The sequence below is a fragment of the Colius striatus genome, chromosome 11 (genome assembly GCF_028858725.1).
Source record: "Colius striatus isolate bColStr4 chromosome 11, bColStr4.1.hap1, whole genome shotgun sequence".
NCBI lineage: Eukaryota > Metazoa > Chordata > Aves > Coliiformes > Coliidae > Colius > Colius striatus.
This window is the reverse complement of record NC_084769.1, coordinates 26149157-26174683: the sequence shown is the minus strand read 5'-3', so window position 1 is coordinate 26174683 and position 25527 is coordinate 26149157. Positions and strand designations below refer to the sequence as shown.

General features: G+C 35.7%; 1 protein-coding gene across 1 annotated transcript in view; it reads left to right on the top strand.

Moving 5' to 3' along the window:
• Window positions 1-25527, top strand: part of CCDC141 (coiled-coil domain containing 141) — a 79937-nt gene that overhangs the window by 6680 nt on the left and 47730 nt on the right. The window contains 6 exon segments of the mRNA XM_062004898.1: window positions 6796-6987; window positions 8732-8840; window positions 9855-10108; window positions 12404-12523; window positions 19891-20085; window positions 24507-24679. Of these exon segments, the coding sequence (XP_061860882.1) occupies window positions 6796-6987; window positions 8732-8840; window positions 9855-10108; window positions 12404-12523; window positions 19891-20085; window positions 24507-24679 (1043 nt within the window).

Genomic DNA, 25527 nt, shown 5'->3' with positions numbered 1-25527 from the left:
CATCATTGGTTCCCAATTAGGTGCAAACCTCGCCCTTGTTTCAACAAACTCCAGATACTTGTGGCTGCTTAACCCAAACTAAGCTCCTGCTTTTTCATCCTGTTATCATACAGCTCTCTTGCTCTCAAGGCCTTGAGCAGGAGTCCAATATCTTATCGCTTAATGCTTACTGCCTAACCAGCTGTATTCTATCATGTCCTCTTTTCTCTAGCCAAGTCTCCACAAAACTCCCGACAATGAAACAGTCAGCTCTTTAAACAGTCAGGCTTTCCCAAGAAATTCCAAATGGAGCCACCTCAGATGATAGTTTTCCACGGTGTATTCTGGACAGCTGTCAAAGTGTTATGATAGTTTTAGGGAAATTAAAGTACTAGTGACAATCTGTGTGTGAAATTCTGAACATATCTTACCCTTTTAAAAAATATGTGTTTATTAATTAATGACAATTATTTATTTTAATAAATTATTATTAAGATGTTGAACCATTAAAGAGACTATCAGTATCACATCCTCATTTCTGTTGTTAGATAATTACAGAGCTGTTCCAGAATGTTAAGAAAATCTCATGCTGGATAACTAATGATTGACACTGCTTTATTTATAGAGTTATTGTGCATCTAACCTTTTTGTGCTTCAGTAAGAAAGAAACATAGTAATGGCTTATCTTAGTACTTCATTACTTTTTATCCAGTGGTACTAAAATGGCTGCTTTATAAATAGTGTTATTTTTAAGACATACTGATACTCTGAACATTGCTTTCTCAACCTGTTCTCTGTGCTTTGATGTCAATGCTGTTCAAGTTAAGATGAAATACTTGTTAATGCACTCAAAATTCTCTGTAAGACAGTACAAATATTTCATGCTACATAGGAAATGACAGCTCTCTATATACTTTAACTTATGGACAGATGCTATTGATTAAGTTTTTCTCTGTTATGTTAATTTTATGAATCAATATCCTATTTTTGAGATGTGGTATTTTTAATGGTAAGTGTATGGATACTCAAAAGGATAAAAATGTCTCACAGTTTCCCTTTACTTGTTTCATGAATTAGCTTCTCAATACGGGTTTTTTTCCTGATGATTCAAGCATCCATTGTGAGTGTCTAAGTAATTTAGTTGCTACTACCTAAGTGTGAAAAAATGCTAAAGACCAAATTCAGTTTATTCATAGCTGTTTCTGATGAAGTAAATTCAGAGTATGAGTCTTTAATAGTGTGATTGGAGAGATCTACAGGACATGTCCTTTCCCAGGGCATGTGGGAATCTTCTGAATTTCCTCAGCAGAGTCTATCAACATGGGTCTTCTAAAGCCCAGATACAGTTAAAAGATATTGTTAGTCCTTTTTCCTTTAAAACAGCTTGTCAGAGGGCAGCATAAATTCCACCTACCTGCTACAGGGGTTTGGGGTTCTTTAAGGTTGGATTGGTGTTTATGTGATGGTTGTAGTCTAACAAAAATTTCCTTGAACCAGCTTGAGTAAGTTTTCAGTAAAACTTTTTTGATAAAATTAACATACTTTAGATATCAAGCAGATAACAAGCTAGTTAAATACTTCCAAGTGTTAACCTGTTTCTAGGCTCTGTGGAAGTCAGAGGAGAGACCAAATGAGTTAAAGAAACATTGACTTCCAATCTAAGGAAATAATTTTAACTTAGTTGAAAAAAGTAAAAAAATCATATGACTTTTCACCTTCCTTAGAGCCTTTGGGGATAAAGAAGATGAGCAACAAAGCTGGTGAAGAGTCTACAAAACAAGTTTTATGAGGAACAGCTGAGGGAAGTGGAATTGTTTAGTCTGGAAAAACGGAGGCTGAGAGGAGACATGATCACTCTTTACAACTATGTGAAAAGAGGTTATAATGAAGTGGGGATCGGTCTCTTCTCCCAAGTAATGAGGGATAGAACAAGAGGAAACGGCCTCAAGTTGCTCCTAGGAAGATTTAGGTTTGATACCAAGAACTTTTTCACCAAGAGGTTTATTAAACACTGGAATGGGCTGCCCAGGGAGGTGGTGGAATAACCATCCCTGGACACATTTAAAAGCCATGCGGATGAGGTCCTGAGGGACACAGTTTTTTACTGGGCTTAGCAGTGTTAGGCTAGTGGTTGGACTCAGTGATCTTAAAGGTCTTTCCAACCAAACAATTCCATGATTCTATGTAAGAATCTATGATGAAGCAAAGCACTCACAGCAAAGGAAGAAGTAGTTTGCAAAGTAACAAGCTGGATTTGGATTATCTCAACCCTGTTGAACTGACATGGAACACAAAGTGGAGGGAGCAAAGAAACAGTATACACAGCTTTTTCTGTAATAACCATCTATGTACACTCCCCGTTGCTTTATGTTTCTCTCCTCAGCTGGCAAATTACTGCTTCCAGAAACAATCTCATGGATTCCTTCTTCACTAGAGTCACACTTTGCAGACTGGAAATAGAGTTTTTCATGGACTCTAGCTCTCTTCAGGACTCTTGAAGCAGATGGGAAGGGGACAAGAATCTTGGCTGTGGTATCAGTTGTTAAAACTGTGGGTTGAGTTTATCTCTTGTCTGTTGAGAGTAGGTAGATTCCCAGAGAAGCAAGTATCCTCACAAGTTTCCAGGCTTTCCACCAAAATTTAGAACTATCCAAGTGGTGAAAGTTTTAACATTCTGTAGAAGCAAATTGACATTTAGTATTTAAATTCTGACATGAACTTGCACTTCATACTAAATGATTGTACAAGTCGATCAAATTGAAAGAATCAAAAATCACATTAGAGTAATTTGTTATGGTGCATATGCCTAAATCTCAGGTCTATTTTAAAACAAAGTTAAGATCATAACAGCTGTTTTCTAGTGTTGAGTGATAAATGATAAGAACGGAGAATGACCCAGTTAGCATGTGAAACCTTTGTTATTTTGTTTTCTTTTTCACTGTCTTTTCATATACTTTCATTTACTATTAATTAAACTATTGAAATTTTTAAATCTAATTTATTTTCAATTTTTATAACTTTAAAAAACTTATTTCCCTATTAGTGAGTCTTCTGGAATATTCTTTTTCTGATTGTAAAATAGTTGAATTTGGGTCTTGAGTACTGTTGCCTTGAGCAAGCTGAGCTGTTAGGAAAGAGTGAAAAGATTTTCTATCCCCTCTGGGTATTTTGTGTTATTTTATCATATGAAGTTAGAAAATCTTGATTATTTTGATGCATTGCAACAGAGAACAAAGCAGTGTGACACAGAAAATTAGTAGTAAATTCCCCATGTCAGGAAAGCTACTATCCTTGACTATATCTTTGTGGTAAGAAAAACATTGTTTTATACTGTGCTTTTATTGAGATAGCCTTTAAAATCATCTTGCAAGCAATCTGTCTGTGTTTTCAAAATAGATTTTGAGAATCAATACCTAGGTCTGTTTTGATGGGACCTAAATGTCATATCTTGCCTTTATATTGTCTGTGAAATATAAAGAGTAACAGAAACAGCTGGCTCTAGAAATATCTCAGAAGACTAAAATGCAGTTATTGAATGTATGAACTATTTAAAGTGCAGCATATTATAGTTGTGAGCTCATTTACCTGTTGGTAAATGGCTTCAGTTAAAGAAAGTCTTTGTTAATGTTCCTTGTGCAAAAGCTTAGCAACAAATTTAGTGACATAATTAGCAAGATGAGCACAAGTCTAACTGCCAATTTTACTGACATTACATAACAATAGAAATGTGACTGCAGTAGTAAGGCAAGTTTACCTTGTTTGATCTGATTTTCTTGTGAGAATCGTGTATCTGAAATTACTAAGTGAAAAATCAAGGACATGCTCTGAAAAGATAGGTAAAGTGGTTTTCTAGAAGTAACTTCCTTCTTCCTGTTAGTGTTGTGTTGACCTATGAAGATGTCAAGACTTTATGTAAAATGCAGTGTTCTCAAACTAGTGAACAATGCAGACAAAGGTGTGCCCTACTATGAAGCTGTCATACCTGCCATTTACTTCTGAAGTCAACTACCAGCAGAAAAAGAAAAGGGAGTTTATTTTCAGTAAACTGTAATATATTTTCTAAGAGAGGTGTGAATACCCTTTTACTGATTTCCCGGCACCTTGATGAATATAGGGGAAAATAATCCCCACCTTTTTGTCATTTTAAACTGAAGACAATGACTGCTAGCATATTAAATCTTCAGATTTTTTTTCCCAAGGTATCAGCCTTAAAGTGAGCTTTTTAATATCAGCAGAACGATTTTGGTTGGACACTTAGAATGCTGATGTCATTTTATGGAATATCTATTTCAGGTTTCTCATAACTTCATTCACCACTAAAAGCCTGTTTTACAGGATTGTTTCTCCAATAGTAAAATGCAGTCCCCTTTTCCTGAATTTCTGTGATGTCTGAAAGAAATGTCACAACTAGGAAACCCAACAAATAAAGTTTGAATGAAGTCATGAGAAAAGAATTTTTCACATTTTTAGCTTATGTCACTTACTTTTGACTTTATTTGAAAAAGTATCTGCTAAAATCAAACATTTGGCATAAAGAAATGTGAAAATCACTTTACATAAAAAATATTGATAAAGCATTTTCAGCTATATCTTGTAAGTATGTCTACATTAACCTCATCCTACCCTACCATTACAGAGCAATGAAACCACATCCTTGTGTATGCTATTCATTCATCTTCTGTCATGATATTTCTTTTATTCTATGCTCTAGCCTTAAATCTTTTGCAAGATCTTTTCCTCTAGGTGCTAGGAAACAAAACAAGCTTCCTTTAGGTCTATTAGGTCTATTCATGCAATGCAGGTAGTGCTTGGCAGTTAATACTTGCAGTTTAGCCTTTTTTTTTTTTTTTTGAGGTTGAACAAAGAAACAAGGGAGTATTTTTTTGACTCTGAAGAGACTGTGCATGTATTTAGGAAACACCAGTACTACAGGGACAATACAATTTTTATAGCTTTGACAGTAGGAGAATAATTGAGAAATAATGACACAAACAAATAAGGAAGAGTTGAAAGAACTGTTGCAGCGAAAGATGGGTTTTCATTTACAATTTTCATGAACTTGGTTCAGTAACTTACCATTATCGTTAATTTTGATGAAGCCAGGTTTTAAGTTTTATTAATTGTACAATCAGTTCTGCTGCTCTTTTATTTCTAATAATGAGTTTATCTGCTGCATGTAAGACTAGAAAAACACCTGCAACAGCAACCCTTAGTTACCTTGTCAGACAGATAAATATCCTTGTATAACAGTTAACTGGACTATTTTTAATTACATTTCCAAGGCCGTTTGCTTTTACTGATAGGATTCCTGACTCATTGTGGTATAATGGAGATATAAAACAGTTGCTATCAATAGTTACATCAGGGTGATAGTATCTACTCCATGCAAATAACATAATTTAAAGTCAAAGCATTGTTTAAAATAAATGTTAATTAGATTTATACTTAAAGGCAGAAGAGGTAGCATTTGGGTGATTTGACCTTTTCTTCTCATACTGCGAGACAATCAGGATAGGGATTCAACTGAACAAAAAGAACTGCTTTTACAAAAAGTTTAGAAAGCAGCAGTTCGCAATCCTGGTATTCAGAAAAAAAAAATGGAGAATGTATTGTTTCTAGAATCCTGGCTTTTGATCAAGTGCTCTTTTTGATGGGTTTGTCACCAAATGATAGGCATGCATTCACATCACTGATAGTGACTTTCGTATATACTATAGAAAAAAATAGGTTTGTTGGAGCTGCTCTTATGCCTATTAATTTTACCACTCTTTGTATTTGTAGGTGATTGTAAAGTTAAGTTAAAACAATTTAAGTCTTTTTTTTTTTTGAAGAAAGCATAAAAGTTCCATAGTTTATTATACTATTCTCACAGGACTGCTTTTAAACAGAACTGGTGAGCCCATTCAGTTCAAGCTCACATCTTTGTGTAATATACAAGGTCTAGGGAGAACTGGAGGTTAGGGCTATGTGTTTAGAACAATAAAGTTTTCTGCAGGTTTTTTTTTTTCTGTTTGCATCTGTCAGGAGAATTTGAGCTTTTCCAACTCTTTAGCCTTTATTGGAGTCCGTGTCATGAGAATGAGTTACCGTAGATTTTAATTTGCCTAATACAGATTTCTTTTCCCATTACACATTCATGGGATAGCACTTGTAATAACAGCAGAAAATAGCACTTTAGTAATTCATGCCCATGATAAAACCTAAGCTGAGGAAAAATATAAAAACAAAACCCATAAATGCTAATCAATTTTTCTGAGACACTAAAGGTTTTTCACATAGCAATCATCTTTCTCATGTTGAGATTAGTAAAGGGAATGAAATACCAAAAGTGATGTTCTTCGCCAGAATAGAATCATTTTTGTGACGAAAGAGTATTGTTATTTGTTGGCCAGCTTGAGCAATGCAATGAGCTGAACTTGACACTGAATAAATTTGGTGGGTTTTTTTCTGGAGAATTTGTATAAATGTTCAAACTACACTTGTCTGGATGTGCTGAGACATTCATAAGTTGCCTTAGAAACTTCTAAAGCTTGTAATGTCAGACAATGTAGTATGATGGCACATGATAGAACATCCAAAATATCTGCATTGCTGGTACTTCCAGGAAGACCTATGTTTAAGGAGATTTAAACCCATTTGAATCTAAATGTTAGAGAGAAATTCTCTGGAAATAAAGTAATAGGAGGAGACTTGTGGGTAGTTTATCAGACCCACTGGCAAAATATCCTGACACTAGTATCAGCAGGATGTTCTGGATGCTGTTTACAGGTTTCTTCTTTCCCTATTTTTTTTTTTTTTTTTTTTTTATCTCCTCAGGCTTTGGAAGACCAAGTATGGGACTTGCTGCATGAAGCAGACAAGGCTGCAGAGGAGAACAAAGAAAAGAGTCAGGTTTATGATGCCATGGCAGAGACCCTTGGGAATGCATGGGATGCCCTCATCATTATGTTAGAGAAGCGACAGGCACTTCTGGAACTTACTTCAGTGTTCTTTGAAAATGCTCTGGAGGTTTGTATCTAAATCAAATGACTCTTAATTTGAAACCTACCACATCTTAACAGGTACTCTATCTACTCTATTTTTTCTTTGTTCACTGCAGTCCTAAAGGTTGAAGCAATGAAGGAAATAAAAATCTGTAGAAGCATCCTTCCTTTTCCACCCTTTGGGTAGTTTGGGATGAAACTGGATGAAAGACCATCTAGACTTAAAGGAATGTCTTACTCATGATGTCCCCAAAATTTGTACTTGACAGAAAATGACAGTGAAAATTGGAACTGGACCAAAACCTAGAATATGTAATTAGGTGACTATAGTCATTCTGCAGCACATAATTTGTTCCTTATAATTCAAATTATTTGACATTGACAGAAATTCTCAAATGCCTTCACTAATGCTTAATGAAGGTTGGCCACTGAAATTTTTTACACTGAAATATCCTTACAGCTATTGTAATTATGCAAACTAAACATTAGTCTAACTTGCCAGCCCTTTATCTGAGAATTCCATGTGCATATGCACACAAAAGGACAGTTGTATGAGCCCAGAGACAGATCTAAGAGTGTTGTCTTTCCCCATTTACTCGTTTCTCTATATCTCTTATCCTAATTCACTCATACATAGGGAGCTAAAGCCCTGCAGATGTGTGCTCAGTTTGTGTAGTCTCACATTCAATTCTTCCCACATCCCTGGAGCTTTGAAGAGTTTAATGATTCTCCCTGATAATTTTGTTTCTCCAATAGCCCAATACCACTTAAAATAACAGAATCAACCATTCTACTGCCAATTGTCCTAAGAAATCCAAGATGGAGCACAGCACAAATCACATTAATTATATATATATAATGGAGGAGAAGAAATACAGTATTGATTGAATAGAGGTTGTTGAAACTTCTTGTGGAAAGACTTTTCTTTCTTTAGATGACAGTCTGTGATTATGGAAGTCTTTGTTTTATTGTGATAAAATGCATCTCAAGAATAGTCTTTTGTGAAAAACAGAACTCAAATTTTAAATGTTGATACCTAATGGATTTCTTTTATAGCATTCAGATCAAGAGGGAAAAAAACATAGATAAAGGCAGAAAAAGCTGAGTGCTTTCTTTTCATATTCTTTAATTTCACCATAAATTTCTGCAGCTTTGCATAAACTAAACCACAAGTTTTAATTCTACTGGTTTTTTCATTCTTGAAAGGAAGTGGTAGTGTTTGTAAAGGTTGTATAGGATGCAGAATATGTCTCTGGTCTCTCTGAGCTACTCATACTTGCAATTGCACCTTCAAGAGTGGAAGTCAAAGAATTAAAATCTTACTTTTAACAATCTTAGCAAATGACCATATTTGTTCCAGATCTCCCTGAAGCATGGCAGGCTTTAATATTTAAAATATAGGACACAGGAAAATAGTAAAGTTATTTTATTGAAAGCTTTGAAATTAACAGATAATTCCATATTTATTTTCAGTAGGTTTGAAGGGTATGTAGGAAAGACAATCCATAAAGTTACAAAATGTAATTATAGAGTATGTCAATTGAAACTTGGGTTCCCTCAATGAATGAGAACCTCAGAAAAAACTCACAAAACAAACCTCAAAAGGTTTGTATAGAGGCCACAAGTTGTCTGTATCTAGCAGTCACTAAAAACACCTTTTTCCAAGAATTTACAACCTCTTATAAACTTCCCTTATAATACAGATTATGCTAGAATCCCCCCATGGGATTATACCATGCTTCTTCTCACTCTTTCTTTTCTTAATGCAGTTTGCTGTTAAAATAGATCAAGTTGAAGATTTCCTGAAAAATGCCCAAGAGTTTGACAATATTGACTCTTTGAAAGAACTTCTTCTGCAACAAGAGCATCATACTAAAGGTACAAACAGTCTTTCACTCCTGATGATATGTAATTGTATGCTGACTCCTTGAAGGATGATTTTACTCTTTCTGTGCATATTTTTTTAAAAAGTAGTCTTCTAGGGTTTTATGGTTCATTGTCAAGCAAATTCTAAAACTATTCATCATTTCCGTGGGAAAATTCATTACAGTTAACAGAGTTACCAATGAATGTTTCGCCTTCTTATCACTGATTGCTTCACTAGCAGCTTCCTGAAAATATTCCTTTCTTAAACTTTTTTTTCATGCCTACCTGGCCTCTTATTCTGGCTTGGCTCCCCTTCTTCCTTGTTCCTTACCTAAAAGTTTTCCCTTTTCATTTGAAAGACCTATACTGAATGTTTAATAGCTTTTGTACAACATGACTTTAAGCAGCTGGAACAAAGTCACGCACGTGAATAACAGGTGATTAGTGTACTAGTCCACTGAATTTTAACCCTGAATGTATCTAGATAGAGGTTGTGGAAAGAAGGTAAGTGTTAATGATATGCATGATTTATTTAGTCATAAGGTTGTAACAGCCTCCAGGAGAACGTTTCCTTTCAACGTCTGTGAGGCACATAAGATCCTAAGCTTTGCTTGTATTGCTAATGAAAACCTGCAGAGGCTACCACACAGAAAGCAGGGTACTAAATTCCTCTTCAGCTTACCTGAGGATTGGGAAACCATCAAAAAGAACTCAGTTTTGAGAAAACAATACCACTTCTGGGATTTGTCTCAATGGCTCTCAGTACACCATCATTTATGTATATATATGTACAGGTATATGCTGTTATACCTTTGTAGTTTATATAACACTTGTCCAAACTGAAATATCTTAGGATTTTTACCTTGCAAAAGAAGTATTTATAACCTGCTCATGCAATGCATCAAAATACATTGTGCTCATGTATGCAAATAGACAGTTTTAAAAATACTTGAGTAATATTTGAAATACACTTTTAGAATTACAAATCATCTTTTTTTTTTTTTTTATGAAATTCTGTTCTTACAGAGCTTTTAGAAAAGTCACTTGCTCTTCTAAATAAAAGCCAAGAACTAACTGAATTTATAGAAGAATTCAAATGTGAGGGCCCAAATGCAAATCCAGAGCTGATTCAGGGAGCCCACAGCAGCTGCTTAAAAATTGACAATCTCCTTGAAATGCTACAAGACAGGAGGCGGCAACTGGATAGATTTCTTAAACACCAGCGCCAAGGACTGGAGCAGGTTCTGCAAATTTTTTTGTGGCATCAACAAGAGAGCCAGGTAGGAGGGTGTTTTGAATCTATTTCCACCAAACCTAAAACTGATGATAAATTAACATAATTTTCCTCAAATTGAGTCTGTTTTACCCGGGATGGTAACTGGTAAGTGATCTCCCTATCTTTATCTCATGCCACAAGCTTTTCACTTTATTTTCTCCGTCTGTTCTTTACAGGAGGGGGAGTGAGAGAGTGGCTGGCTGGGAGTCTGGCAGCTGGCCAAGGCCAACCAACCACAACAAGCTACACTAAGCTGTTGTTTTGGTGATGGGTGGTTCCCCTCATCCGAGTTCTTTGCTTCTCTTTCTGAATTGACAGTGGAAATGTAGGAAGACAATGGAAGATTTCAAGCATTGATGAGTTTATGTGCAACCAACTCTAGGTGGTCCTGCTCCGGCATGGGATTGGACTAGATGATCTTTCGAGGTCCCTTTCAACCCTTAAGATTCTGTGATTCTGTGAAATTACCTTGATCATAATCAGGGCAAAATGAGCAGTTTAGCAACCTGAGAAAAAGTGTTGAAGAGCCTTTGATTTCTGATACGGCCACAGGTCTCCAACTTGACTCATCTCTGTTGACCACCACATTCCGAGCTCTGTCGTTCAGCCAGTTCTCGATCCACCTCATGTCCACTAATCCAAGTCACACTGCCTGAGGTTTTCTGTGAGAATGTTATGGGAGATGATTTCAAAAGCCTTGCTTGAAGTCAAGGTAGATGATATCCACTGCTCTCCCCTCATCTAGCCAGCCAGTTATGATCTCATAGAAGGCTATCAGGTTGGTCAAGTGGCATTTCCTCTTGGTGGATCCATGTTGAGTCCCTCAATAACCATCTTTTCCTTCTTGTGTTTTGAGATGGCATCCAGGATAAGTCGTTCCATCACATTTCCAGCTTCCTGGGTCATCCTTCTTGCCTTTTTTGAAGACTGGAGTGACAATGGCCTTCCTTCAGTCCTCAGGCACCTTGCTTGTCCTCCATGATCATTCAAAAACAGTGGAGAGTGGCATAGCAACAATGTCAGTCAGATGCCTCAGCACTCATGTGTGCATCTCATCAGATCCCATAGATTTGTGGGTATCCAGCTTGCCCAAGGTCTCTAACCTCATCCTTGTCTACCAAGGCAAAGTCTTCTGTTTTCCAGACTATCCTAAGACTGGGCTTCCTGAGGGCCAGCCTTGGAAGTGAAGACTAAGGCAAAAAAGGCATTCAGCAATTCTTCCTTCTCTGCATCCTCTATCATCAGGACACCCTCTTTGTTCATCAGTGGGTTCACATTCTCCCTAATTTTCAATTTGCTGCTGATGTTATTTGAAAAAGCTCTTTTTGTTTTCCTTTACTTCCTTTGCCAGGCTTAGTTCCAAAAGGACATTCCTAGTTTTGTCCCTGCATACTCTGGCAATATTCCTATACTCTTCTCAAGCAACCAGGCCCTTTTTCCACTTTTCATAGATTTCTTTATTTTCCTTTAGTAATTTCAACTTCTTTTTCCATCCATGTAGGCCTCTTGCTTCTTTTTCCTAATTCTCTACTTATGAGGACACACCAATCTTGGGCTTGGATGCAGTAGTGCTTGAAGATTGACCAGTTTTCTTGTGCACTGCTACTACCTAGAATCCTGTCCTATGAGATTCTTCCAAGCAGATCTCTGAAGAGGCCAAAGTCAGCTCACCTGAAGTCCAGGTTCGCAACCCAGCTTGGTGTCCTGTTTCTTCCACACAGGATCTTGAACTCCACCATCTCATGATTACTGTAGCCAAGGCTGCCTCCGACCTTCATATCCCCAACTACACATTCTTTATTTGTCAGCATAAGGTCCAGAAGCACACTCCTCCTCGTTGGCTTCTTGACCATTTGTTACAGGGGTTGGATTTTTTTTTTTCTGAAAAAGTACTAATTTATATTTTTTTACTGTACATAAAGGATATTTCAAAGTTAATTCAGTTCTAGAGAAAACATGCAAGAACTTTTTTGTGCTATAAAACTTCTATGTGTAACTAAAAGTTGGATTTACTGTGCTAACTTACATTTGATCAGACTTTATGACTAAATTTCTGTCTATTTTGTTACATATATTCCTCTGTTTTTGTTTTGACCACAATCCTTTCCTTCTGCATTTATTAACATTTAAATAATAAAAAGTCAAACCTTTGAATAAAAGCATAAATATTAGGATTGAAAAAGGAAAAGAAGAAAAATAGAACTTCTTTTTTAGATTAAACTATCTAGTCAATATTTTAAAAATGGGCAGGCACTTCTCAAAGTTTTCATTGACTGACTTTTTTCTGTTACATATTTAGGTTACTTCATGGTACAATAAAACCATCAGAGATTATTTTCACAAGGAAAACTTAGGCTCATGTCTATTGGAAAATGAGGAGTTACTTCAAGAGTTTGAAGAAATGGAAGTCAAAGTGCAAGTAAGAAATATGACGATTGGTGGGGCAGCTTTAAAAATGAGTAACAGTACATGAGACTTGAGCTTTTAACAAGCATATACAGGAGTACATACTCGGTATGGGCACATAAGATGTATAATTCTGTGTGTCCAAATGAGATTTTTTTCATTTTACTTTTTTAAATGTAGACTTCAATGTTTCTCAGCGTTTTTCTCATTTAAATCTTTAAAAGATATTGATAAGGTAAAAAATGAGTAATCTTTGATGTTTCGTTGGTTTATGAATTTAATGAACAAGTTCCAAACTGGTAGTTTACATATTAAACCATATTGCAAAAAATAAAGCAATATTATAGTAATAGTAATTTTACTATAGTATAGTAATTTTACTATAATATTACCAAATTTTAATGTTCATAAATTATTAGAAGTCAGACACTTCTACCATAATTAATTGTCACTGAACTGTGTACTTAATTGGAAGAGATATTTCCCCTTTAATTTCTTGGGAATGCAAGTAACTGAAAGTATTGTTTTCATTTGGCATATCAGTTTTCCTGAGAATAAAACTGTTAACATCACATTAAAAGCAAGATGATATTTAAGATGTTTCATGCTTAAAAAAAAAAAAAGAGTATTTCTATGATATAAATTGCTTACATTTAGAACCATTTTTCAGATACCTCAGTTCTGCTGTCATAAGTGCTCATGCTGGGTCAGGATCTTTCCTCAATATTCCAAGTATTTGAATAATGTAGATGACCAAATAGGCCTTTTTTTCATTCAATACCCATTACAATAGAAACAAAGGCCTATGTAAAGGTCATTGTGTTGATAGTAACTAACAAGTTTATGATTGTTCACAGTTATGTTTCTTCATAGAATTAGTAGTTGTGTTGTGTTGCCTGTTTGCATAGTTTACACCTAAGTGCTTGAGGGTTCCCATTGAAGAAGAATACTATAATATTTTTCTAGTGCTTCTCTAAGCAGCGTGTCAGAAAACACTTTTTCTTCATTCAGAGACGGTGAGTGGGAAAAGCGAAGTTCTGAAAAATCAGTAAAACAGAAGATAAACAGTAAATTAGCAAGCTGTGGAGTGTTTCCAGAGAAACAGGGGTCCCCAAAAATATTTGAGATGTCCTAAACTATTGCTGAATTTTAGAACTAGGCAAATAATCATTAGTCTCCTCCACATTCTATATTGAAAGGCTATTCTTGTAATTTGCTATCTGAATTAGAAATTATACTGTAAGTGCAGAAAGGAGAACAATATGCATATTAATTTTGTATAATAATCCTTTTCATGTTTGGCATTCAGAAACTAGCTTACAATGATAACACTTATTATAACAGTTTCACTTAGCAATTCTCCTCCCATACATTATGTAATAGATCACTCATATCATCTTACTGTATTATCTTTTTTTCTTAAGCTGAGTGTTTGCCATCAAAAAATATGTTATGTATCCATGCGAATTATGATTTAGAGTATCTTACCTTTAGTCTTCTGCTGTTCTTACTAGCAACATATTCTAGCAGAAGGAAACGAAGTGGATATTGCTAAACATGTTGTTTATGCTTATGAAGTGCATAAAGAATTGCCAGGTTGAACTCCATACTGCAAATATATTTCAGAAAGCTGGGTTATGGGACTTTGTGCTTTAGCTTTTACAGCACTGAGCTGCAGATGTTGAGATCAGAAAAAACGAGGAGCCTGGCATCTCATGTTAAAATTCAGACTAAGGATATCAATCACTTGTGTATTCGAGTAACTAGTTGTTAAGTGTCAGAGATTTTTCTTTTAGATGTCATCACTGCAAAAGTAGCGTTTTACCTGCACACTGAAATACAGAGCAACTTAAAAATGAACTTGGCATCTTTGCTCACACACTAATCAAAACCAGGCTTATAAGATATGTCTGCAAATGAAGTTCTCTGAATCTTCAGCAACTCACAGACCTTCAGCACCTGGTTGGTGATCTGAAGTATTTTGACTTCATATGTATTTTGTAATAGGTGCTGTTACACAAGGTATTGTTTGCGTTGTGTTTGAGAAGGTATTGACTAATTCTATGTGGAAGTTTGGAGAAGGCAAGTGAAGAAGTAGATATAATATGAAAAAAAAAAATACTAGTCCTGGAAACAGAAGTATTTTTTCCTCTGTATTCCTATACAGGAGTGCATAATCTCCCTTAAGTCACTTTTCCTGTCAAATTTTCCTTTCAGTTGATCATATAACACGGTGCTATTACCCAGGGTCACTACTTTCTGGAATACAAACTTTCATCTTAGAGACACAAATTCCCGATAAATCTGAAATTGCAGGTAGCTGTTTTGTTCAAATGAATCTACTTTAAAAAAAAATAACATATTTTACTCGTCTCTCTGACCTTTCCAAATTATTACATAGCATTCTACTACTTTTTTGTGCAACTAGAAACTTTGTTAAGCAATCATTTTATATTTTCTTCCAAATCAAATATAGTTATTAAATATAATGTGACAAGAATGTGTTTAGGAATAGAATGATCTAAAAAACACAATACCAGCAATTTATCTAGCTTTCTTTAAAGCAAACATCTATAATTCCTCAAATTTTTTTCAGACTGCATTCAGACAAAAGGTTTGTTGTGATGTGTAACAGCTCTGGTACATATGTGCAACCTAAAGTAAAGTTACACTTAGTACCTTGTAACACCATTTAGTATAAAAATATACAACATGATCTGCATTTTGGAGGTCTAGTTGGCATAGATTTTATACACATGCATGTGATCATCAGACATGCTACATTCATCAGAATTATTTTCTGATTTGAAAAGTCATGTGAGATGCTTTTTCCTCCCTGAAATCAAGAGTCATTATTTACCTTGACAATAATTTGCAATACATGACAAAATTGAAAAACACTTATAAGATATTGCCAAAATCACATGGAAAATTGAGGGGAGGGGAAACTCCACCAGGAAACTCCTACTCTATGTAATGATAGTATTGTTCCATGTTATCTGGACAACCTTAGAGTAGAAATTAAGTCTAGCTTTTGAAATGGTAAGACAACTAATTGCATTAGTGCTTCAAAACTCCTCCCTCTCTTGAGCAATTTTTTTATATGTCTTGTTCTTTAATATTTTATCCAGGTAAAAATAGAAATTAGTTAATACTGTGTCTATCTTGAAATAATATCTCTCTTCAGCAAAAGGAAAAATACAATTTCATTTTTTTCTAGTAACACTAAATGTACAGTTGTAATTACCTTCCTTTGAGGAATCCTTTACTGTCCAATTTATGTTCTAATAGAAATAAAAGTGAATAAAATGCAAAATAAAATCCATTTTTTCAGAAGTCTTCAGAAATTGTATTGGTTCACTATTTTTTGATGTGAGAAAGTATGGAAATAATTGTGAAGAACATAGTTTATGTTCAGGAAGGACTCTTAGCAGTACTTCATACAAATCTTGGTTAACTAATTGCTTTTTCTTTAGCTTGGTAATTTCTTAGAGCATAGGTGACGTCTGCTGTCATTTTCTATGTTTCTCATGCCAAAATGGAATGTTTCCAAAAGCTATTAAAGGCTTTAAATTATTTTGTTTACTTTGCTACAAAAATAAAGGTAGATTTTGATTATTGTCTTTCCTATGTTTTCTGAATGGCCATGACAGTATATCATGGCATACAGTTAGAAATACTAAGGACAATGATAATCTAGTCTTAAACCACCTCAAGACTTCTGCATTAGGATCCAAAGTTGTGTAAATTAGTATTTTCAAGTAACATTTCATATGCATACTGTAGCTTTGAGGGTATGGTGAATAGTTTGTGTAACAGATGTGCAGAGCAACATCTGTGTTAAATGTTCTCCTAGAGTGTAAGATAGTGGAACATTCTGATATCTGAACAGTTTCACACAAAATTACACTTGTTTTTCTTACAGGTATTGTGGCATTAAGATGAACAGGACAAACCATTTGCTTAAATTCATCAGAGACTAGCCTAAGGAGAATTTACATGATTAACACCTTATTTATGTGGCTGGGCCAAAGAATAAAAGAGAATGTTTTTTTACATTCTCAAGTTGATAGTTTATCTAAAACCTCACCTTGCTAAGAGGTGAAAATGCTGAAAACATTATTGCTATCTTGTGCAATGATCAAGCTGAAAGATAAAACCATCAAACCTCCCCCCTGCCCCCACCCTGCCCCCTCCCAGATTTCAGAGAAGCAGCAGATTAAAAAAAAATATATTTCAATGGTGGTATTTGCTGGCACTGATTAGCAGGCTGCTGTTTAGAGTCCTAAGTGTATTGGAGGAACTTGGTATAGTGAAAAAGAACTGCTAGCACCACTAAGGACAAATAACTTCTAGAAATAAAGAAAAGATACATGAAGGAAAAGATAGTTATCAGAGAGACTCAACATGGATTCACCAAGAGGAAATCCTGCTTAAGCAACCTGACAGCCTTCTGTGAGAGTATAACTAGCTGGCTAGATGAGGGGAGGAGAGCAGTGGATGTCATATACCTTGAATTCAGCAAGGATTTTGAAACCGTCTCCCAAAACATCCTCATCAGAAAGCTCAGACAATGTGGGTGGAATGAGTGGACAGTGAGGTGGATTGAGAGCTGTCTGAGTGACAGAGCCCAGAGGGTGGTGATCAACTAAGCTGAGTTGGAGGCCTGTGGCCAGTGGAGTTCCACAGTGACCGGTTTAGGGGCCAATCTTCATCAATGACCCAGATGAAGGGACAGAGTGTCCCTCAGCAAGTTCCCTGATGACACCAAACTGGGAGGACTGGCTGATTCCCCAGAAGGCTGTGCTGCCATTCAGTGAGATCTCAAGCAGCTTGAGAGTTGAGCAGAGAGGAACCTCATGAGGCTCAACAAGGGCAAGTGTAGAGTCCTGTATCTGGAGAGGAACAACCCCATGCACCAGTACAGGCTGGGGATTGACCTGCTGGAGAGCAGCTCTGCAGAGAGGGATCTAGGAGTCCTAATTGATAATAGACTAAACATGCCCTTGTGGCCAAGAAGGCCAATGGCATCCTGGGATGCATCAAGAAGAGTGTGGCCAGCAGGTCAAGGGAAGTTTTCCTCCTCCTCTACTCTGCCCTGGTAAGGCCACATATCGAATCTTCTGTCCAGCTGTGGGCTCCCAGCTCAAGAGGGATGGGGAACTTCTGGAGAGATTCCAGCACAGAGTCACCAATGTAAGTCACCAATGTAATTAGGAGACTGGAGCATCTTTCTTTTGAGAAAAGGCTGTGGGAACTGGGGCTGTTTAGCCTAGAAAAGAGGAAACCGAGGGGGCATCTCGTTAATACTTATGAGTATTTAAAAGATGTATCTCAGGAGGATGGGGCAACACTTTTTTCCGTAGTGTCCAGTGATAAGTCAAGGGGTAATAGACACAAGCTGCAACACAAAAATTTCACCTGAAGGAAAAACTTCTTTACTGTAAGGGTAAGGGAGCCCTGACACAGGCTGCCCACAGATGGTGTGGAGTCTCCTTTTCTGGAGATTTTCAGGACTTGCCTGGATGTGTTCCTGTGTAACCTGACCTAGTTTGACTTGTTTCTGCAGGGGAGTTGGACTAGATGATCTCTAAAGATCCCTTCCAACCCTACCATTCTACGATTCTGTGAAAAGTAATGCTCTAAATTCTTTGCGTTTTGTCTATTTTCTGTTGTTCTTTAGGACTAAACAATGCTGGCATCAATGTCAGAAAAGGAACACACTACTCAGGCCAAAATAGGTTGACTCCTGCTTATCTGTGCTTCAAAGAAGAAATCATCATGGTGGGCCACTGTGAGGGAATTAGAACTACTGCTGTTTATGAAAGATCTGTGAATAACCAAATTACTTCTCTTGAGAAAACTTCCAAAACATTATCTTTCACTAGAAATAATTTCACTAAACAACAACAAGAGACTAGCAATCTTTAAGCATGATGAAAAGAAAAGAACCTGTCTTGTGATTTTGTTGTGCCATATGTGCATTTCAGAGTATCTTAATCAAAAAGAATCAGCCATTTAAAAAAATATTTTTCTGTCTCCTTTACCTCCTAATTTCATACAAATCTATGGAAGGAAATGCTAAACGATTTTCAAAATGGTTCTTTTATTTGATACCAGAAAAAGTGGAGAAAATATGCTACATAAGACATGGGAAATTGCAGTATAGTATAAGATGCCCATTTTGTTTTGAACAGCATAAGGCACCAGTTTTAAGTGCTGACAAGCACAGCAGGGATAAAGTAAACTTTGCAAACACTTTACTATTTTATACTTTTATTTTTGAAAACAAAGTAAAAACACAGAAGGAACTGAATATCCAAGCAGTAGCTGTGAGACAAGAAGAGATAGTGTTTTTCTCTTGACTTTCTTAAAGTAAAGCTCCTCTCCATTTGGGCTATCTAATCTGATACCGCTTTCAATACCTCTTCATAACCTGAAGAAGATAGTGGGACTGAATATTGTAATCATGGTTATTCAAAGGTAAAAAAAAAAAAAAGTAGGGAAGAAAGGTTTGTTCATGAAGGTTTAATCCCTAAATGATGTATAATTGGAGTGAGTACACTAGAAGCATGAGTTATTCCACTGTGAATAGTTGGAAAAAGAAATAGAAGTCAAACAGACAATCAGTTCTGATCAGCTAAATATGCTTCCAAGTGGTGCAATGTAGACAACATATCTGTATGCAAACTTGTACTGATTCAGCTGAATCCATTTTAAAGCACCTTAAATTACCTAGATCAACTATCTGTCAGTAATGTTTCTGACTATACAGCTTGAAATTCCAAAGTAAAATCTTCATTTTTACAGTATCTGTTTTAACTGTCACTAGAAAGGTTCATAGTCAGATAAAGCAGAGACACACTTTGAATGGACTTCTAGTTTTGTGTAGGAAATCAGCCAATATGTACAATCAAGAATGTCAAGGATGACAGCACACATCACTGTCAGGGAAAGTAATTTCATTTCATTGATTATGAGATAGCATTCAGCAGAAACTGTCTCCCTGGAAACAACTGTTGTCTACACAGTATTTGAATTTGTTCTTGCTAAATAGTTGGTCTTAAGGGACTATTTGTCATGGAATTGTGGTTTTACTCAGCAGAAGTTTCTTGTCTTTATGTTATTCAGACCATATTTCCACACAAACACACTAATAACTGCTTCTTCTGCCTGTGAAAGCATGTCAAAGAATACAGATTGCCATTACTAAAACTCTGTCATTAAAACCATAATTTCTGGAGAAATCCATCCTAGTAGGAATGATGTTTCAAATGGCAAAAACTTTCAGACCTATAAACGGGATATGTATTTTCCAGCATTTATGTTGTGCAGGTATATTCTAAGTGTAGTTAATTAAGATTGAATTTTTCCTGGTAGGAATGGAATTCCACTGTGGAACAACTGGAAACTGAAGCACTTACGATCTTGCTTTCAGAGGATTTAACAGAAAAAGAACATCTAAAGCTTTCAAATCAGAAAATATCTCTGTTGCGAGAAGAAGTGTATTTGCACATGGAAGAAAGGAAAGTCCTGTTACAAGAGGCCAATGACTTTTTTCATACTGCTAGCAAGGTTGGTAAACAGCAAAGTCTGTAATAATAACCTAATAATATAACCATCAATGTGCTCTTGAAGGTTGATAAATGTGGGACTATGCAAACAGAATTTGCTAAACAATTTATAATAGAAAATTACAAATCTAATTGTCCTTTAAGATATGATCTTTTCTCTCAAGCTCCGATCAAAAATAGCAAATGCTTTAAAAATAACATTTTTTTAAAAAAAAGTATATTGAGAAAAGGCCCTGGTTTCCAAAGAACAGTATTTGGGAAACATTATCTACCAAAAACTGACTTTAAACTCATCACTTCTGTCATGATGCATAATGCTTTGTGAAGACACAGGAGCTATTCTAAAATACCAAAACTGTTCCAGGCTAGTATGGATACCAGAAATGATGACTGTATCTGAAGTGGTCTCCACAGGTGCTAACTAATAATCAGACATGAGAAAAATCAAGGACAAAGTGCAATACCTCATACTGGCCAAGTCATATAATATGTGATCTAGACATGATGTAACACCAAAATGGCCATTTCAAAAAAGCACAAAACTCTCTGAGTGACAAAAGAGATGATGAATTAAGGCCCACACCTACACTGAGATAAGCAAGATAATGTGTAAGCAATCATTTCCATCACTGATGTGGTCATGTGGAGAAATAGTGATTTAGATTCCAGAATTAGATTCTTGCAGCTCTCACAGAATCACAGAATAGTAGGGGTTGGAAAGGACCTTTAGAGATCATCTAGTCCAACCCCCCTGCAGAAGCAAGTCCACCTAGATCGGGTTGCATAGGAACTTGTGCAGGTGGATTTTGAAAACCTCTAGAGAAGGAGACTCCACACCCTCCCTGGGCAGCCTGTGCCAGGGCTCCCTCACCCTCACAGTGAAACAGTTTTTCCTTATGTTTAACTTTTTCTGTTCCAGCTTCTTTCCATTACTCCTTATCTTGTCACTAGATACAACTGAAAAAAAGTGATGTCCCTGCCTTCTGGCATCCACCATTTAGATATTTGTAAATACTAACGAGATCCTCCTGCAGTTTCCTCCTCTCTAGACTAAACAGCCGCAGTTCCTGCAGTCATTCCACATAAGAAAGCTGTTCAATTCCCCTGATCATCTTGGTGGCCCTGCACTGGACTCTCTCCAGAAGTTCTCTGTCACTCTTGAGCTGGGGAGCCCAAAACTGGACACAGGACTCCAGATGAGACCTCACCAGGGCAGAGCAGAACATCCCTTGACCTGCTGGCCACACTCTTGATGCATCCCAGGATGCTATTGGCCTTCTTCACCATGAAGGCACATTGCTGGCACATGGTTAGTTTATTGTCAACCAGCACTTCCAGGTCTCTTTCTGCAGAGCTGCTCTCCAGTAGGTCAGTCTCCAGCCTGTACTGGTGCATGGGACTCTGCACTTGAACCTCTCTGCCCAGCTCTCAAACCAGTCAATATCTTGTTGAATGGCTGCACAGCCTTCTGGTGAGTCAGCCAGTCCTCCCAGTTTGGTGTCATCAGCGAACTTGCTGAGGTACCTTCTGTCCCCTCATTTGGGTTGTTGATAAAGATGTTGAATAAGATTGGCCCCAGAACCAATTCCCTGTGGAACCCCACTGGCCACCTCCCCATCCACTCATCCAAGCCACTCTGCCTGAGCTTTCCTATGAGGATGTTGTGGGAGACAGTCTCAAAAGCCTTGCTGAAGTCAAGGTAAATGACATCTACTGCTCTTCCCTTATCTAGCCAGCCAGTTATATTCTCATGGACGGCATTGATGATCAAAAAAAGGGAATATTTAAAAATATTCACTTTTCAAACACAAGTGCAGTTAAAATTACTTAATGAAATTAATTTCATAAATTTTGTCATTAGTTTTTGTTACTTTTTAATCAAAATATTTGTTTTCTCTATAATATCAGCTGTTTACCACACTTGAGTACTTTAATACACTTTCAAGAGTTCTGTTCATAATTTATTTACATTTTTTTCTCTACTGTGAGCATGAAAAGAATTTTCCCATAGACTTTCTTCTCAAATGCCTTTCGCAAAATAAAAATATCATCGTTTTTTTCCTTTAGTCATCTTCTGGAGTTGTTTTAGGCCTAGTCATCATGTAGTCATATGTGGTTTAGATTACTTTTGGTATTCTTACTGGCTCAAGGCCTAAGATCTTAAAATTATTTTTGAAATGCTATGATTTTATAGGGTAACACTTAAAAATGTGTAGTTAATTTTTATTTCAAAATTCTTTGATTCTTTTAATAGCTCTTCAGTAAAAAGAAAAAAGTTAAATGTATTGCTCAAGTAAAGTAAATAGTAGAGATGGATATAATTACGTTTAATAAAAATCAAAATCCTATTTGGATACCAATTTGACATTAACTTGTACTATCTTCTAGAAACTCATTGGCAAGGTGAAAAATAAGCTGAGTAAGATTTTTTCCTCTTAAGATGTAGTGCTGTAAAATCTTGAAAACTTCCAATTTCCCCTCATAATGTTAGAATATTGAAGTGAGAAGAGGATGACATGGTTAACTTAAAAGTTTTCAAACTAAAATCAGAGTTGGGCAAACTCATGGAAACCACTGAGTTGATTAGTGAAGAACTGAAGGAGTTTAATATCATTTGTTCAAATCTGTTGATATGTATCAACTTAAGAATGAGTTTTTATTAGAAGACCAAATAAGGATGAATAAAGGTGGAAATAGTGTCATAATAGAATTCTGTAAAGTTATATTTTTTCTGTTTCATGTGTTGATGGCAAAAGGGAATAACACAAACCTCTGAAATGCCACTTTATGATGATTCAAAGCCAAATCTGTTTTAGGCCTTAGAATAGGAAAAAAAGTAGGGATTTTTATCAACAGATGAGACTCCAATGGAGTGCTGAGGATTGATTGCTGATATTTTTCCACTTATAGTATTTGCAATTTATGTAGGAGTAGTAGGTAATGAAGACAGGCAATCCATAAGCACCTATATGGGTAACGAAATTTTAAAAGCACACTTTTTTTTTTTTAATCTAGCAGACAACAAAATCTAGAGATAGACTTTGCCAAATAAACTTTGCCAAATTCCAACTGGTAATAGAGCATATTTTTTATCAGTAAAGAAATGAGACTATTTTCCCTTCATGTGGATTTCATTTGTTTGAGAGACTTCAGGAATCTCTCCTTGCTATTTTGAGTTAACAACATAGGGTTTCTTCTCAGCTACTGAGTTCTTGGTTCATATGCATACACTGCAGCAAGTTGGATCATGTTGTCCCCTGAGATTCTCATTGAACTTTCACTTTTCCACTTTTTATGAATGTAAAAATCTGTAAAGTCAAATTTAGTCTACTTCAAGTTTTTTGCTCTTCTGATGTAGTGATTTTAAGGTTGAGATAATTAAGGGTAGTATTTTAGCACGTACATAGATAGTCTGTCAAAATTCTTCAGTGATGAACTGAGGTTTCAAGAGCAATGTCAGACTAACTTTGCAAAATTTTTCACTGAACTCAAGCTTCAAGTGTATACTGAGATATGCAGAGTCAGAACACATGTTTGGTGTCATATAAACAACTGATTTCCTTCTAAAAATATGTGTACAGAGTAGTCCATGTTATAGTAATTATAGTTTTAATTTGTTATATAATTGGATATGTTCAATGAGAAATTAATGCTATTAGACATTATCTACTGATTTGCTTCACTTAGATTTCATGGGTTTTCTGATGTTTAGAAAAAAAATCTATGTAAGGGAATGTGGTGCTACTGCTAAGATGTTAATTAAGCACAAGAGGTTTGAGCATGTTTCTATTTTACTAATATTTGTGTTTACTAACTTTAATAATGGAGTATTGCAATGTTGTTCTTATCCTTTCTAAAAGACAGAGTCTTTTGTGGGTACTTTTATCACTTTTTTCTAGCATTTGAAGGAGAAAATTCTCCTTGCACTAAATGAAAACAGAGAGTAGGCATAAATCCAAAGCTCTGTATATGCAAAATCAAAGCCTACCTTTTTAAGAAAAACATTTAATTATAATGTAGTTGTTGGATAGACATTTGATATATCTGAAAAATGTAAAAGAATTTTAGTTATTTTGTTTTAAGAAATATGCTTCAATACATTTTAAGTGCTGATGCACTGTATTACTCTTATTTTGGTTCTGCTTCAGTATGTCAAATTGACCTGACCACTGCTGAAAAAAGGGAACAGTTTTAAATTCAAAAATTAATCATGACTTTGCATGCCCATACTTAAATTATACCTGTGTTCTTCTGTGACCTACAAAGTCAATATCAGATCCTACTTTAAAATATTGCTTGTCATTTCTGAAAGAACTCAAATGTTAAATGTCTAGTGGTCATCTATTTGTGTAAAAGAATACATATGCACATTTTAAATAGAAATATTTACAACAGATGCGTGTTTGGGTTTCTTTTTTGCAGGTACTTGATGGTCTTAAAGGTATTGAAAATTACCTTAAAACCTTTAATTCAGAAGGCTTACATTTGCCTATCTTGGCAAAGAAATATGAGGAATTACAGGAAGTGATTAAAGCTTGCACAGCGACTACCTTGAATAAGGGACAAACTTTACTTAATAAAGCAGATTCTCACAGGTATTCCCTCTCTTTTTGCATACCTGCTGCATTTCTCTGTATCTACCAGCTGCTTTAGAATTCAACTACTTAGAATCAGATTGCATTTAGAGCCATCTAAGTAGACGTGCATTTAGATTACCTGAAACTCAAAATTTCTGCCCTACTTATCGATTGCTATAGATACAAAACAATCCCTTTAAGAAAAATCTTTGGGAATACTATAAGAGTGCTCATAAGAGTGTGACTGGTATGTTAGGGCAGTTTTCAGAAACAATGGTTTAGTTAATATTTTGGAAAAGAAAAAGTATGTAAATGAAAATTAAAATATCAGTGGCTATGACACTCCCTGTTGCCTAATGCAATCCTTTTAGACCTTCTTGAAAGTCATCATTATAGCAATTATAATGTGATTTGATGCAATACAAAAAAACAGGTGTTTGACCAACTGGAGAAAACATACAAGTTTCTCCAATTTTTAGAAGTTTTAATTCATGAATGAAATAATTTTTTTCATTGCAGTGATGATATACTCCATGGATACAATTTTTTACACTGATGTAAAGCACGACTTAGTTTAGAATCAGTTTTAGTGGCTTAATATCTTGCACCTTTCATGTCCTTAGTAGGAGGCTCATGCAATCAGAGTGTAGACTGTTTATACTAATGAGATCTACTTCAAAGTTGGAGCAGATGACCATGAGTTATGTTCAACTTAGCTTTGCCTTCCCATTACATGCTTATCTCCTTAGTTATTCTAATGACATTGGAAACATTTTCTCTGAATTGCCTTTGCTTGTTACTCCAGAAGTAATTGGTACAAAATAGAAAATTAAAATAAAAAGTTGTTTTGGGAACACATGCTACTG